Source organism: Crassostrea angulata, chromosome 8 (assembly GCF_025612915.1).
Source record: "Crassostrea angulata isolate pt1a10 chromosome 8, ASM2561291v2, whole genome shotgun sequence".
Lineage (NCBI taxonomy): Eukaryota > Metazoa > Mollusca > Bivalvia > Ostreida > Ostreidae > Magallana > Magallana angulata.
The window spans coordinates 19,463,974-19,481,620 of NC_069118.1; the positions used below are offsets into that span (position 1 = coordinate 19,463,974).

Genomic DNA, 17,647 nt, shown 5'->3' on the forward strand with positions numbered 1-17,647 from the left:
ACGCTTGTCATATTGATCGGGGTCAACTTAGTCATACTGTCTGAAACTGTAAACAACCATGAAAATGTCTCAGTTATATTGCCATCTTCTAATGGAAAAATGATATTTCGAAAACAGAATAATGAAAAATAGATAATGAAGAGGTGAGTAGGACATTTCTCTTCTTAATTGTTCTCTTTGTACTGCCTTCTACCCCCCCCCCCCTTTTTTTTTTGGGGGGGGGGGGGGTCCTTTGTATTTGTTCATTGTATGAGGTAAAGGGTCATGCTATTTCTTAGAGTGAATGTATTCAAAAACAGTTCTCTTTAAAAGACTACGCTATCAATTAAGACTATATTTCCATGTGGTGTTGAAATTTGAATAGGTCCATTGTTTACTTGTGGTCTTTGAACCGTGACGTTTTATTATTACTATTAGTTATAGAAACCACAAAAAGCATTAACATGTTATCTGTTTATTCCTTAATGCCATATCTAAACAAGCATTTTCGTTGCATGGTATACATTAAGATTGATGGCACAGGTAAATACATACTTTAGCTTGTATTTTCTTAAGAATTTTCATTTTATAACGCACCTACATGTATCTTGGTAAAATTTGGATTATATACAAATATGACAATAACAATTCCTAATTATGGTAAGTTTCAACAATGAACAGGTATGATTGTAGATATTGACTAGATATCATATATGTACATGTTAAATAATGTTTTTCATTATTGAGCATTATATGAAGAATTGTCAAACGCTTTAAAAAACATTTTCAATGCACATGTTGCGCAAGTGTATTTAATGGTATAATTAATTATCAGAAAGAAGTATTTGTGAGTAATACCTGTGTGATGCTGACAGGAAATACGTTCATTTTGTTGTAAATATTCTCTCTCTCTCTCTCTCTCTCTCTCTCTCTCTCTCTCTCTCTCTCTCTCTCTCTCTCTCTCTCTCAATATAATTAGATGCTTGTAAACTTGTTTACAGAGCATCATGCTTTGTTTTATTTTTTTTCACTCATTACTCTTTTCTATTTTAAACTGATAAACGAAGAGATAGAGACATCCTCTACTTTAATGTCTTTTCATACTAAATCAATATGAACAGTTGACCTACTGTAACAGTTTTCAATGTTAGAGCATTGATAGCTGTAGTACTGGCATCATTACGTGAGGTTGTGGGTTTTAGGCTTATTGATGAGAGAATGATGCGAAGCAGACATGTAATCCCGGAACTTAATTTGGCTGTTGTTCAGATTGCCAAGTATTGATTTACCTGTGCAGATATTTACCTGAAGTTATATAAAATGTAATCACATCTAAAACTAATGCCTTTCAGGACCTCAATGAATCTATCTAGTAACTCCCCACCATCATCACCACCCACCATCATCCTGAATCATTTTTTTTTGTTAATATGTTTCTCAATTGATGTATTTATCAGTTTATTGATAACTCAGCTCCCATCGTATTAATTAATAGTTAAATCAGGGGTCTGTATCACTGATGTTTATTTTCCTGATTTTTATTGGGAAAAACTTAAGGGAAGAAATCAGTAAATGATTTTTTTTTCCAAATTGGGAGTAGAAATAGAGGATCAATGATCAATATTTATGAATAAAAAATTATCTTTACACATGCGGAAATCGACAGAATTTGAATTGCAAGCTTAAGCTTGTTCACTTACACATGAAGCTGCAGTAGACATTTATTAATAATTATGTAAATCAGGTGGTCATAATTGATACTGAAAATGGCAAAATTAAAGAAAGTTAAACATTCAGTCTTTTGATGCAGAGGACTGATGTACTTAAAAAATGTGTTTGATACTTATAAAAAAGCTACAAGTAAAATTATAGATACATATAGGAAATATATTAAAAATTTTTATAAAGGAATTAAATAACAATTTATAAATACAGTAACAAATTAAATTTCATCCTCGGAGTTTAAAGAAGTGCCCACCAGTTCTTTATCTTCCAGATTCAGAATGGATACACAGATTCTGTCAGTGTGTCTAATTATCGTGTATTTGTCCTGCCAAGAAGTGGAGGCATCAGCAAAGTTATGTAAGTTGTTACTATTCTGATAAAAGCTTATTGTTTTAATGCAATGTGTAAAATATTCCAATATCAAAATAGAAATTTTATTGAAATATTCTATAATACACATACCATTGCTTTTATTGATACATTTATAAGGACATGTCTTGGAAATTTTAATAAAAATATGTCAAATATATTTGCCAATTATAATAGTGGTATGGTTTAAGATGGCTGGACAGTTGTGGCCATTTATAGACTATATTGATCTCCTTAAGCAGAAGAGATTTGTGAAAAGATATAGGAAAACATTCAAATTTTAAAGCTGAAATTATAATATTTAATTTTTCTTTACTGCATAAAATATGTAGCTATAGGTTTCAAAATCATATTTAATAATTTAAATTGTTGACCAATCAGCCTCCTTAGTTAAAATAAATCAATTTTTAAATAAATATTCTTGAGAATCAATGGTAATGCCTTCATCTTTTTTCTTATTATGAAGTGCATATGTATGAAAAATATTGCTTTTTAGATGCATTCGACCAGAGAAAATATTGTCCAGAAAATGGCGCTCACACTCAGTCCTTGATGCTCAGTGATGAAGTTATCCTCCTGGCCAAGTCAAAGTCTGATTCCTCCATTGTGGACAGGATCACAAATTACTTCTTTGAACCTGTGACCGAGTGTGAGATGAAGTTTATGACGTCTTCTCAAGACTCAAACAAAAAGCAAGCACTCGAGATCGAGTTTGAGAGTTTTAACATTGCCAGGGTTGCATGCAACGTTAGACTCGAGATCCATCAGAGTTCATCTCAGTTCTTCACTGCAGATGTAAAAGAAATGGTAAAGGGTTAATTCTTGAATTATAGCTTTTGCTAACCCAATATACCTGCAAGATTTCTGATTTCAGTGAAAAATTTAATTTTTCAGGAATTTTACATGTAATAGTACAGTATTATTATAATTTTATATTTCTATAGGCAACATTGACATGTGGAAGCCCTAAACCTCCTATCATGTACACAGACAGGGCATTTGTTGTTCGTTTCCGGTTCTTTACATCAAACAGTAAAAGTGACTACTTTAACTTCAGGATTACAATCAAACGCTCAGGTACGTCTTTTTAAAGTCTTTTTGAGAGAGAGAGAATATTGATTGTTGAACTTCAATGTTAATCCCATAAGGATCAGTAGACGGCCAGGTTTAACTCAGAAATGATATATTGGTTGAATTATTTTTCAGCGAAAAATAGAATTAGGTACAGGAATAATTTTGAAATTGACCCCAATGACCTTATTTGATTCCATGGCATAAATGGATTAGACAAGTGTATTAACTAATTGATTCAAAAATTGAAATAGATGTTTTTCTATAAAGTCATTTTGGATGTAAATTTCTATATCAATATCCCATAACAACAGATGGTGAGCCAAAGGAAGAAGGCATGTCTATCGGGGTCAAGATAGGGGTCACAGTGATTTCTGTTGCGGCGGCCATTACCCTTCTGCTTCTGGTCTATAAGTTTGTGAAGCTGCGCTGTGAGACTAAAGACATTGAGAACCCGAGCCAGCGGTCACGGCAAGGCAGTGATGAAGGTAAGGGGCTTGGTTTCAATTTCTAGTATCGAACACAAATAAATCAGTGCTCCTTGTTCACGTTCATACGTGGCTGGATAAATTCTCCCAAAAAATTGTCAATCTGATTCTATTAAAAACAGTAAACAACTATGTTCAATAATAAAGTGAGGCAGAAAAAGTAGAGTGTTTTTGAAAATGTATTTTTTTTTATGGATATGTATATGTAAAAATATGTACATGTATGTTAATGATTATCTTACCATGTGTGAATTAAAAGACATGTAATATTGGGCTAATCTCTCAATAGGATGTCATGATCAGAGTATTTTTCAAACAAACATTTATACCTACATTGTCACGGTAAAAATATTGATAGATTTTGCTGAATATGTTCTTTATTTCTTACTGTTAACTCAGATGAGGCAGAGAATCTTCGAGACTACCACGATGATAACTTTGTGATGACGGACTTCCCCTATGCCAATATGCCTATTGTGATTTTAAATGGGGATGAGGCACCCCCACCTTATAAAGACATAGCTCCTCCAGCTTACGAAGAGGCTCTACAGATGCCAAAAGCAACCGAGCAACACGAAGAAGCAACCTATAGCAACTTTGAGACACTGCACAGTGGCTCTAACTTCAACAGCAACCAAGGAACAAGTCAGAGCAGCCTTCAAAGCAACACAGAACCGGACACAGTAGAATCAGATCCTGGAGATATAGGATCAAGTCAGTCAAATTTAGCCAGTAACATAGGGCAAGCAACTAGGCAACCAGATATAGCAACCAATGTGCAACCAGCAACAGGTCATTCCACAGAGCAGACCCAGGTCTGAGTAAGGCTAGCAACACAGATGGGACTGTGTAGTTGGTTTACCGTAATTGGTTTAGTTAGTGTCTTGATTGCGTTGTAGATATAGCAACTTTCTTATGCAAAATTCATTTAATTTAATGCTGTAGATAACAAAAATATCTGAGATTTTATTTGGGAAGGAATATTTATCACATTAAAAATTAATTCGTTGTAAAGCAAGCTTGTCGTGAAAAATGTACACCTGACAGGTGCATGAGATATCAAGCAAGTTGTATTTAGAGTTCTTTTTAAGTCCTTACAACAAATTTGGTGGTGCTTAAAATTTTTAACTTAAATCAATTAAGTAGCGGTGTATCAAAATGATGCTTTAAGTGACATGATGCAAATGTTACAACTGTAAAAAAAATTCATGCATAAGTAGAATTTTTGCGTGAATCCCACAAGTCTTATTTCTTTTTAACAAGAAACTATGAACTTTTAAAGAAACAATATGGTTAAAGGTAGAAAAAGGAAAAGTAGAATTATTTTCTGGCCTAGCATAAACATATCAATTTTCCCTTCTGCTTCCAGATCACACATGCATAACCAACTGCAGTAGTTTTCTGTAAATACATGTACTGTAGCGTGGAATACATATTTTGCGTGTACCTGTAATTTCTTTGAAGATGCACTCAAATACATTTTCTTTGCCATCATGTAACTGTAAAATTGTTTTTTTTGATTTATCGATTTCAGTCTCGCATGTTTTGTGATATAAATATTGACCATGTTATAAATTCAAATAACCCTCCTAAATTCATGGATGCATCATTTATCATTGTACTTCAAAATACCAGGGTAGAATAAAAGTAGTTGTATCTCTTTTTGGTTGCATTTGTACATTGATTAAATTTAGTTTTGTTTTGCGACTGTGTGATGTAAGTATTTTTTTTCTAGTAAAAGTTGAGTGTATGGGCATTCTATAACATATACATATATATTTATTGTAATTTTAATCATTTATTAATGTGTGAAAACTTGTACATGTTTACAATGAAACTTATATATGGTGATTTTTGCAGGTTTTAATTGAATCCATTATATGTATGTACATGTACCGGTATCTGTTTATTTTACTGTGCCTGGTTTGATATTGTTTTAATCCGAAAATGGCAATAGTTTTTCATTTAGAAAGCCTACCTGTTGTGTTTACCTAGTTTTCATGAAACAAACTGAAAAATTAATACAGACACCTGATACATGTATCATGGTTGTTCCAGAAGATATTTGTTCTTCATGCATTGTACTTATTTTCTTGTTATTTCATTATTTAATACTGAGTTTAATGTGATTGTTAGCATTATATGTATCTTTTAGTCATTCAATTAACACTTTATTTAGTGGCATTTAAAATCAATCGCCCTTTCCGTTGTCAGTAGAAACAGCGTATGTTTGTAATGTATTGTTATTATTCAGGATGATGAAGCAACATGAATGTAAACACTCTATAGCTTAATTTCAGTTTTATTATAATTGCCAACACATAGATATTAAATATACATGTATATAATATATATATGACCAACGATCATTTCCCTATCATGTTCACTTAAAATTCCCAGTGTTAATTTATAGTCAATAACGTAAGCATTATATGAACACGCAATCACGCATCATTTAAAATTTTGACTTACTCCTAGAATTTGCATGATCTTTTGACCTGTATGTCTTTTTAGAAAATATATGCATAGTTTTCACAGTTTTTCTTGTATGCCTTTCCATTTATAATAAGTGTGCAAAATAATGTTGCATCCTTATTTGTGTAAGAATGTTATCCATGTCTCTGATTTGTGCAGTGCCTTCATTTCCTTAATCCTTGTGCTGACTATTGCTTGTTGTGTTGAGTTTAAAGTTCTACTGTGTTGTCTGCTTATTTATGTTTGGTGATCACTGTAGTTGTTTTGGTCCGTTTTGTAGAAATTTTTGAAACAATTTTCAGAATCTTCTCTGAATCTTGTTTATCCAATTAGTGTGAATGTTAATTCCCCTATGTCTTTCTATAGTATAAAAACAAAGTAATGTACATCATTAATGGTGTGTATTTTATCCAAGTGGTAATCAACCAGTTACTTTCACTACAGAACATTAGAAGTGTTTGGTCCAATCTGGTGGCCAAAATCTTGGAATACTTATTGGTCTAAAGGAGAGTACTTTCCACTTTCCTTATCACCACTGATATTAATCATAAATTAGAGATCTGAAAATTTCAAATTACAAATTTAATTAATTATGATAATTTTTGGGGTTCATCCTGTATAGTAAATTTATGTATGCAAACAATTTAGGGAAAGTCTTTCATGCATAATTAGATTTACATGACCTTTAGACCACTGTCGTTTTGCTGCAAATTTGTTTTAAAACCACTTGCAGATTACTTATAAATCATTTTGTTCAATTTTTTTTTCTTCAAAAAAACAAAACGATATCATAGTTTGGTTACTAGTATTTTCATTCCAAAATGATTGTATGGCTTTAGACAATATTTGACAATAATAGATCTATTTTGCGTGATTTTTCTCCTGATGTTGAAAAACTTAACAGGAGTAAATATGTTTGAATAAACACAGAAAAATTAATACTCTTGCCATATTTTATATTTTGTTTTACATGAAGCAGGTGTGTAAATGTTTTCTTACAAATTATTGTATAGTTTTAAAACAAGTAAAAACAAAAACAGATTTTTTTACTTTGATAGATGTGTTGAATTTCAGCGTGTGTAAGTTGGGTTTTTTTGTGGGTTATTTTTGGGTAATATCAGATTTATGTACCAATATTTCTTATTTACACCAATATAATCCTATGTGTATATGAATGATTTGTATGGACCAGTTATGATAAATCATTCGTATCTCTCCTCTTTTTTCTGATTGTTTATACATTAAAATTTGCATTCCATATGTCTGGTTTATAAATAATATATATAACCGCGTAGAACAGTTGTTTATTTTTGCATGGTGTGACGTAATGTTTAATATTTAATATATTATGTGTTATGAACACTTAGGTTGAAAACAGAATAAAATTCTAATTTGATTTAGGACTTTGTTTTTCTTCTTCCACACTGGTCTGTAGAGATCGATGTTTTCTTGTTTGTTTATCCATGACATTGAATTTTATGAGAACAAATATATTGAGAATTCAATACAGAAAAAGGAAAACACGTAGGGTGCTCAGTATCATATCAAATTTGAATGTTATTGTGAACGTGTAAACCTAAAAAAAATTCACTAGTTCAGTTTAGGGTTTAAACATACTTCATACATGTATCAGAGATGTGTTCAGTTGAACGCCAAAAATTAGTGTTACAGTTGCAATGACTACATTTCTTGTTTTTTCAGTTTTTTAAATATTATATTGCGATGGCTAATTTTAACGATTTTAAATCATATAAGTATGATCTTTAAAAAAATCATTTCGGGATTGGCTAGTGACAAAAACAGAGTGGCAACGAGAAAAGGTTCTGGCGAAGTTTATCACAGGCAAATAAAAGTTTATTCACAATACTTGGCATTTACACTTAAAGAACACTACATTTAGCACCAGGAAACTTATATTATATTGTAGTTGATACTTGATAGTATATATTTTATAAATTAAAAATTAAATCAATCCATCTCTGTCTTAGACAATCTAATTAAAATTATATCATTCACGCTCGTGTCGCTGTTAGGAGATCCTCGCAGCGACATATCAAACACGGGAGCGTGAAGGATCTAATTTTAATTAGATTGTGTCTTAGATAACCAAAAAAATCGTATTTAACCTAATTAGATCTTAAAGTGTGAAAAAAAGTGTATTTGACACCAGTTTGCCTCATAAATGTTATTAAACTTCGCTGAACAAACAAGCTTTAACTTTGCTTGTAAAACACAAAAAATATACAAGTACAAATTGAACATATGTTTTACACATAAAAAGTATATTGTGGTCATTTGCAATTGTGTTTTACTTAAATTTAAAAGAAATGTTCAACATGCATGAAAATGAACACTTGCGCATTACATGTATACTCTTATATTTGTTTTACATGTAAAATATATGCTAGAAATTATGCAAATCATGTGTTTTACACCAGTTTTATTTGTGGACATCTGTGTATAGCGCGGTTATATCATAGATAAACTTAATCTTGATTTCAAATAATTCATAACGTGTGAATTAACAAACCACGAAATCAGAATGGTTAAATACTTTGACATGAGGATTGGAGAACCATTGAGTGATTGAATCGCTTCACTAGTACATGTACTGCACAGTGCTGTCTCTATCGTACTGTCTTTTGCCAACATTTTTAATCACAACCCTGTACCCAAGCATCTTTTCATGTTTGCCTTTTGAAGACATTGCAGGAAGCAGTGTCTGGTGTTTGATTTGACTTTCTTTGATATTTCAGAAACATGCTCCATGTCGAGGTGTGTTGTGTCATGTTCTTTCAGACGGCCGTGTGTTTGGGAGCGCTAAGCAGACACAACTGTACGTACACGTCCGTCAAATACAAATTCTTATTTACAGAAATCTTATATGATCTTTTAATATTTTTGCAGAAACTTTGAGATTTAAATTACTATATAATCATATGTTACAGCAGTCTGACATTATATGAATGGTACTACCATCTCAGTAAAATACCAACTCACAACCCCTTCTAAAACCTTTCCAAAACTATTTAAACTTGAGTCAGTCTGATCAAATTGATCTACAGATGTCTGATAAATATATCTATTGGTTCTGAAATTAATTGAATCTTATCGAAATTTATTTTTTGCACATCAATTTTTGTGTGAATTTCCACAGACATCTTGGAAGACGAGAACAGTTGTGACGTCAAGAAATGCGGGGCGCAGACGGACTACATTCCGTTAGGTGAAGAGGTGATGGTTTATGGAGGCGAGTTTGCTGTTCATCCCACGGAGGATCATCAGCATGATAAATGCAACAGTGGCGTCGCCTGTGAGTTGCAAATATTTCCGGACTCCGGAAGCAACGAGAAACAGGAACTCAACATCAGCTTCCGGAATTTTTTCATAAACGTGGATGATGTCACGTTAGAAATTGATCAAGCTAGTACAACGTCTTTTAATGATGCCCAACTTATAGTAAGTGGAAGTTACTATCCAGCTGCTTTCCTGTAGGTCCTAATTTGGATCGGATAGCGTACAATACTTTTTCAGCTAAAATGAAGTTTAAATGGAACCATTGGTAGCAAGTTTGACAACGTCTCGAAATCGCGTTCTGACAGTGGGTTAACTCATTGGGGATTTTTGGGGTTCTGAATAATATTTTCTCTATAGTGATTTGTCATTTTTTACTCCTTGATTTAAAAAAAACGATTCTCTGTTAGTCTAAAGAGGTATAATACCAGAGCGCATGCAGTTGTTTGTAGATGAGTAAGCATTTAACACAAAGTATGGAGGAACCAATTAGAATCGTGAATGAGAGAGGATGGAAAATGAAGAAATTAAAGAAAATGAGAGAATTTTAGCGAGTTGGTCCTGCATTGTCATTTAAATATATCTACTTAGTATATGATAGATACTAGTATTAAGTAGAGGGTACTTTTTTACGAAAAAGAAGTATCAGACAAAATCAAATAGTCGAGAGCTTAAGAAATTTTATTGAGGGATTGACAGGGCATAAATTTATCCTTTAGTGGGATATTTAAAGAATAAAATAATTTATGAGCTATAAAATACGCTTACAGATATCGTAATAGCAAATGCATTTTTTTCCTGATTACTTTTAAGGCAACATTGACCAAGGACACTAAGCCTACAGATTATTTGTCCGGTGTTGGCAACGTTGTCCGGTTTCGTCTTCATGACATGAGTACGAAGAATGAAACTGACAGTAGTATCTATCACTATGGATTCATCATTAGCATTAGAAGAGTGGGTGTGTATAATCCATATCTTTATTACAGTTATGTTGTACAGAGTATTTATCTAAATTATCTGCATGGTGACTGTCGTGTGAACATCTTAACGTGAAATGTTTAAGTTTATTTAAACTCTATAAAATTTCTTCGGGTGTCAGGGTTCATGGACTTTACACATGTACATGTACGAGGTATTCCAATAATACCTACTAGTTAACGATACAATCATAATATAAGCATTTTTGATCTTGAATCCAAATATCATTGCAAACGACGCACGAAAATTAATTACCTTGGTACCACCTGGTCATCCAAATCCACGGTGTACATGTGCCTTGCATTCCGGTATATTGTCCGTATATCCTTATGTTACGTGTAGCTACATTCGGGTGTTCTCTAAAACAGGTGCTTCCTTGACCACGCCCGACCCCCCTCCGGACGACCCCCTGTCCCACGCCACCACCGGCTTCATCATTGTCATCTCGCTGGTCGTCGTTATTGTCGTCGTTTTCCTGGTCATTAAGACCGTCATACTGCGGAGGAAAATGGAGTTTTTTCGGCGGAAGGACGACGAGCCACTGAACAGTATTATTCTAGCGGACGGCAGCAGGGGGTCGCACCCTAGGGGCAGCAGGAACGAGTACACACACATACCCACGGAGAACCCCGGACCGGACGGTAAGGCAACGGGCGCATTGCAGATAAGTACAATGTACTGGCATAATAAATAGCTGTATGTTGCTTTGCAGCATCAACAACTTGTAGTATCATATAAAGCAGGGGACTTTTTACAAAATATTATAAAGCATCTTAATTCAAATGATTTTTTCATGTTGAATATAGGACCGCGTTCAACCATGGTTAGACAAACCTCGGAGGAACCTAGTTACGTCATGACGGATTTCCCTTACGTCAACGCTCCTATCGTCGTGCTGAAATCTCCCGAGAGTTCTGGGTCACCCGAGATTAGGGCACCGCCTCCAGCTTATGATGAAGCCATTAGATACTCGGAGTAGTTATTTTTATGTTGTCAACAGTGATAAAATGCATTAGAGTCCCGCTAACTTGAAGAGAGCATTGACAGGACTCGGTAGTGTTCGTGCTTTGTTGTATTGGTACAATTGGAAATTCGGTGTTAGTCAGTCATTTCTATGAAATTTGAGTTCTGTGGCATTAATTATTCGACACATGTATACAATGTACATGAATGCTACGAAAGCCCATTAAGCCCATTTTTGTAGCTACATGTGAAAAAAAATTATTTCGTGTATTAACGCAAAACTGCAAATAAATGCGTGATTTTTGCGTTACAAACACGCAACTTTCGCTGAAAGCTTTATGCGATACTTGACATAAAATTTAAGCAAAATGCACGTAGGCCTACTTTAAAAGTTATCATTACAATGCACATGTACGTTCAGTGTTGTCCAGATATTTGAAATAATTCCTACCAGAATGCAATTCATATAAATCGTTCTTAAGACGTTTCCCGAATGACGTATCATATTGATTTTTATTATCCATTATGCGTTTAAGGTGGTATCTTTTCTCTTTGTTTTTTATTCACTAAAATTTTGCGATATTTAATAGTTTTCAGTTGATTTAACAAAGACTTGTTTTATTTGTGAGGTTTGCGTTTTACCGCAGAAGATCCGTGTTTATTTGCAAACTCTACGCATGTTTGTGCTATTTTTGCTTAAAAAAAAAAATAATATATACTAATTTCCAAAAAAATCTTATTTAGAAAAAACGTTGAACATCTTTCGTCGTTGAATATCCAAAATTAATTGCTTTGAAGCTTACATTGTACATTTACATGTATGTGTATGAGAGCAATTTTTATTTAGATATGTTGTGCATGTATATTAATGTTATAGTACATGTATATTATAGAACAGGAGAAAAAATTGGGATGGGGCGAAACATGCTTTACAACGATTTAAAGAAAAGATGGACAAAACATGAAATTGATTTGTACGTGGAACATATCAAATAATATTGTTTTATTTCAATTTTTAAATTTAAGTTAACATGAAGTTCACGTATTCTTTGATGTAGAATTCAAGTACATACGTCCTACATGTAAATATTCACTTACACTTGGGTTGGCCTCACTTTTTTCATCCTGATCTGTTGTATTATACATTATTTTATTTCTTCCTGACGTACATGTCCATGTATGTCAATTTTTTTACCTAGTACATCTTGTTTTTAAGTCATTGATTTGATAGTAAGAAGTTTTTATTAAAAAAAAAAATAATGAATTTAATATGTTGTTGTTGTGAAAGGGGCGATAATAGCTGCATGAAAATCCCCCAAAAGTGTTCTGAACAATTTTTTTCATCCTTTGTCAATATTTTTACTGCTACAAAATTTATCATCTTTTGTACATGTTTTTACCTCCTAAATCTTATATAACTAATAAATAGAATTTGATCGAGTTTGCAGTAAATATTTTTTTACACAGATAATTTAGGATATAAACTTTGTTGTTCACGTGACCTAGATATGTACTAGTAATCACGTATCAACCAACTTAATCCGGAAAAAAAATTGTTCACGTCAATCATATTCATTCCTTATGTTTAAGTTGAAGAAAGACCAATACCACCATATTATTTAGAATTTATGACATTTTTTTTATTTTTCACGATAGAAATTGGACATACCTTTTATATAAAATATTTTATTGTGACTTTTTGCCACCTATGTATATTGACATTTAATTTTCTCTTCATATATGAAATATTTTTTATTGATGTACATGTAAGCTATATCTTTTATGGTCATTTTCCATCTGAATTGGTATTTATTTCCTATAAACAGTAATAATTTTTTGCAAAATAAGTCCTGTTTAAAATACAAGTAAAATCAGATTAAACATACTGATACCATTTGGTGCTAACTTTTATATAGACATCACCGTTTATCCAGAACTAGTCAGTCAATTTGACAGGAATACATGGTTAATTAGCCAGCTAGGGAGATGAAAAATATAGTCGTGTTCATTTATTTCATTTTTTTACGCGTTTGTAGGTGATGCTGGGGTGTTATAATTATGATTTTTTTCAATCGGCGGTGTGAAAATGTATAAAGAATGAAAAACTAATAAACAATGTTCGGATTTGCCAAACCCTGTAAATATTCAATTTAATTCAGTTTATTGACATCACTATGTTGACATATGGTCAAATGAAATCAAATGACAGACTAAAGAATATTATTATATAGAGGCTATTGCATGCAAGACAATTTTATACAATTCTTTATAGCCCCTGAAACTGTTTTCTCTGCATAAAGCATTTATCTAAGTAGACACCTCGACTTTTTGTAGTTTATAATCACATGAATTAACAATTTCTTTGATGGGATCAATACCACAGTATAATTTATCATTAAAAATTTTTAATATTAAAACTAATAATTTTCATAGATATAATAGATATTAATAATATATATTATAGATAATATAGAAATTACAATATGACGGATGATGAAGGTTTAAAACTAAGAGGAAAGGGGGTGCTTAAAAATCTGTAGGACAAATTTTCAGTTCTTCCTTTACACATTAAAGAGGTTTGTTTGTGGACGTTTAATTATTTTGATACAGATTTGATACAGGTTGTACATATGATAATTTAGCAACGATTTCTGTGATCTCTTAGGTATCCAATCCTGTATATCTGCATTTATATACATTGTTTTAATTGTCATTGTATTGATGCGTTCTTTAGCTCAGATACAGAAAAACTTTTTTTTTAATTTGTTTGTATTCGTTCTATACTGTGATGTTATTGGCATTTCTTGGATCATTAAAAAATATGAGAAATAAAAATATACCATTATTTATTTATGAAAAATTATTTTTTATATTATGGAATTAAAAATTACTATAATTTACGAATTTTACAGGCAGAGACTCTCTCTCTCTCTCTCTCTCTCTCTCTCTCTCTCTCTCTCTCTCTCTCTCTCTCTCTCTCTCTCTCTCTCTGAGATGAAGTAGTGCTGGCAACCTGAATTTATAGTAAGAACAATACATGAATATTTATACAGAGGCATAGTGTGTTGTGCAACCCTTGAAACCTGGGTTTGTTTGTTTTTTCTTCTGTTTTGTTTTGTTGTGGGTTTTTTTTTGGGGGGGGGGTGTATTTTTTTTCTATTTTCACCTTCCGACCCTTCCCACTGATTTCGCCTGTTCTTCGATGATAAAAGTTTTTAAATGAACCCTCAAAGTTTTAGATCCACCACCTAATTAATACTGTTACAGTCATTTCAAGAAATAGATGTCAAACGAACCGGTAATTTGATACTTGGGTACGATCTTTAAATATATTTCTATACAGTTTTAAATAGAATAGGAATTACTCGTGATCATTGATCTGTTGATCCCAGCTTAACACGATTTGGCAATCTGTATACCGCCCCCTATCGGACAGGTTAATGAATATGGCGACCAGGTAAACAACGAGTTTATGTCAAAGGAAACTGTCAAGGTGTGGCTGTCGTGAATATCAAGAACAGTTTATTTATTGGCCATAAACACAGGTGAGACTTGCAGGTTAAATTGTATGAATACCAATTACAAAGTCATCTAAGATTGGTTACAAACTCTTTACATGAATGCTAGTATACGATCTAAATCTGTGCATGTGTATAGTTTAACCTTTAAGTACGTAATATATATAATTATTAAATGAAGTCATATCTACAAACAAGCAACAATTCGTTTCCTTAGGTAATACACAGGTCCTTACAAGATTTCTGTTAAGAAAAGGTTTGCTATCATTGATTAAGCAATCCACTTTCTGTCATTCAAACAAACACGCGGTTAATGTATTGCTTGGAGTAATCGTTCTTTGCCTAACCGATCTCTCTCTCTCTCTCTCTCTCTCTCTCTCTCTCTCTCTCTCTCTCTCTCAGAGCTTATAAAAACAGAAACCCACAGAAACGCACACTTAATTGATTATTCAAATTATGTTCTTTGAAATTCTATATTAAACTATTTTGTATGGTGCGATAAATTACAAAGAATACGTTTGTATCAACACAGTATCATAAACATGCAACAAAATATATATTTGTACAAAATGCAAAAATAGTTTAAAACCAAATTAATTCCAATTTATTTGTCCTAGCAATATGGATACTGCTGGATTTTCCGATAATTTTGATGGATCGGAATTCAATGCACACAGAAGCATAAAAACGTCTTCAGAAAACAACGAAGGGTATGGGGGCTTCGACAATCCCTGTTTGGAAGAGGAAGATCCTCCAGCAACCCTCCCTGTTACCCAAGACGACATCCACATCGAAACACCTCCCCAAAGTAACGGAAACACCCATCAAAAAACAGCTAATTCGTCATCATTGGCAATGACGTCACTTCCTGTTTTATATACCACAGAGACAGGTGGTTCCAAAGTAGTAAAGGAACAAGTTGTAATCGGAGGATCAAATGGAAATGTGATTCAAACCCAACAGACGTGCTGCCAAAACGTCCCCGAGAGATGGAGGGATATAGAACGCCAAAAACCTTTGACACAAAAAAGAATCAAAGTCTTGCAGATACTTAGTATCCTAGCGATTATATTCTTCTTCCCTCTTGGAATTCCAGCAGTTATTTTCGCATTTAGACTTCAGAAAACCCTAAATGAAGGTATAATGCAAGGAAATATTGACAAGGCACTTAGTTTGGCCAAACGGGTAGAAAGGCTGATCATTTTTGCGGGACTTTTTGCTATATTGACAGCCATCCTGGTTTTCGCACTGGTGGAAAGAGCTTTTATGACGGAAGACGAGCTGAAGGCAAATACGAGAAATCGTGTCATGCCAGGATAATGGTGCATATCTACTGGAGATTCTTCAGATATATTGTTTAAGTATTGCATACTCCAAAGCAATAGTCTATGCTATTATAGACACACGAGCAAAGTATTCCCAATTATATTGAGTGCCAAATATTTCAGTGGTATTTTGGCAATATCTATTGTTATTGCATTTTCCCTATTAACAGAATCTCATAATTCATCAGTGTTTAGTTACCAAGGAGATTAATTTCTTTGTCAATTTATTTACACTTCAACACATATATTGTTTTGTCATTTTTCTCGTGTTATGTGCGAGGTTCATATATTTTGGGCAATGCTGTTGCTTTTTTGCTGCGTCTAAATCTTTACAATCTAGATGTTTATTTTAAGAATCTCAAGGAATATATAGACCATGTATAATAGGCGGAAGTATTAAAATGTCAGAACATGCTTTAGTTGCATAATTTATTGCACTAAACGTGCAGTTATCAATTGAACGATTTAAGTGAAAACTTTTAGGTGCATTTCCCTTGATATATTGTATTTTGTTAAGTAGGCAACAGTTTTGTAGTAACGATTTTTAAAGAGACAAGAAAGGGAGGCGGGGGGGGGGGGGCAATGCAAACCCCATCCTAAATTCTTCCGAGATTTTACATATCTTTACAAGAAAAACACGGTATACGGCCACTTGTTTATTAGTTTCCTTATCAAGCAAGAGAAAGTTTCATTATCATATATGGATTGGGATAAATTTCCAATGAGTACTGGTATTAAAAAGGTTTCATTTTTACACGACGTGTATTTGAAAAAGGGTGATGTGATATATATTTTATTCATATGATATTAAATTTTGTCATGCATTTTATGCAATTATATTTTATTAGTTTTGATTTTTTCCTCAAGGATCTGAAAATTATCAGACAGGCACTCTTGAATTGTTCTTTTCTAAAATATTGTTTATTATGTTTAATGTGATAGGTTATTACTCTCAGAGCTATGGTCCAGAAAATTCTTTACGGCAAAACAAGTTACTATATACATGCACATGTATTTTAGACTTAAAATATATATGCCAAACAAATACATGTATAGCAATGGTTTTCATTCATAGTCTTTTTTATTATCATATTGAATTTGTGTCTTATCTACAAAAATATTTTACCATGTCTGCATAATTGTCATGTAATTTCATTATACAAGACATTCGAAGCCAAATTTCAGTATGAATTAACACTTTACCCGATTGAATGTTCTATGCATGACAGAAATAAAAAAAAAATGTAATTTTGAACACAGTAAATTTTTCGATCAAATTGTGAATTTAAGTTTGACTCTAACTTTCTGTAGCTGTAAATGAACGATCGGAATGAATTGAACCAGTTACCATGCATTGTGTTATGCATATAATGGAAGCAAGATCAGAATTGACTTAAAATGTACGCTTATTTTAACACAAAATATATTTGTCTTTGCCGGTCCCGGGGAAGGCACCTTT

General features: G+C 32.7%; 2 protein-coding genes across 3 annotated transcripts; both read left to right on the forward strand.

Annotated features, from left to right (window-relative positions):
* The first annotated feature begins 1 nt into the window (after position 1).
* Positions 2-14,180, forward strand: LOC128158274 (uncharacterized). Of its 2 annotated transcripts, none has more exons than XM_052821035.1 (6): positions 2-143; positions 8,864-8,943; positions 9,265-9,566; positions 10,215-10,362; positions 10,751-11,023; positions 11,189-14,180. In XM_052821035.1, exons 1-6 carry the CDS (start codon positions 136-138, stop codon positions 11,359-11,361), a joined length of 984 nt encoding a protein of 327 aa, XP_052676995.1. In that variant the 5' UTR covers positions 2-135; the 3' UTR covers positions 11,362-14,180. The 2 variants fall into 2 exon arrangements, with proteins under 2 accessions (XP_052676995.1, XP_052676994.1); XM_052821034.1 differs by lacking the exons at positions 8,864-8,943; positions 9,265-9,566; positions 10,215-10,362; positions 10,751-11,023; positions 11,189-14,180 and adding exons at positions 1,976-2,061; positions 2,570-2,880; positions 3,018-3,150; positions 3,459-3,632; positions 4,032-7,503.
* A 554-nt stretch (positions 14,181-14,734) lies between these two features.
* Positions 14,735-17,443, forward strand: LOC128159249 (uncharacterized). The gene is made up of 2 exons (XM_052822311.1): positions 14,735-14,890; positions 15,481-17,443. Exon 2 carries the CDS (start codon positions 15,485-15,487, stop codon positions 16,181-16,183), a length of 699 nt encoding a protein of 232 aa, XP_052678271.1. The 5' UTR covers positions 14,735-14,890; positions 15,481-15,484; the 3' UTR covers positions 16,184-17,443.
* The last annotated feature ends 204 nt before the right edge of the window (positions 17,444-17,647 follow it).

What these genes read in the sequence shown, in the direction of transcription:
- LOC128159249 (XM_052822311.1), top strand. Translation starts at nt 15,485, where the DNA reads ATGGATACTGCTGGATTTTCCGATAATTTTGATGGATCGGAATTCAAT.
- LOC128158274 (XM_052821034.1), top strand. An exon ending in GATTACAATCAAACGCTCAG is followed by an intron (nt 3,151 to 3,458) that starts GTACGTCTTTTT and finishes CCATAACAACAG; the next exon opens with ATGGTGAGCCAAAGGAAGAA. An exon ending in ACGGCAAGGCAGTGATGAAG is followed by an intron (nt 3,633 to 4,031) that starts GTAAGGGGCTTG and finishes CTGTTAACTCAG; the next exon opens with ATGAGGCAGAGAATCTTCGA.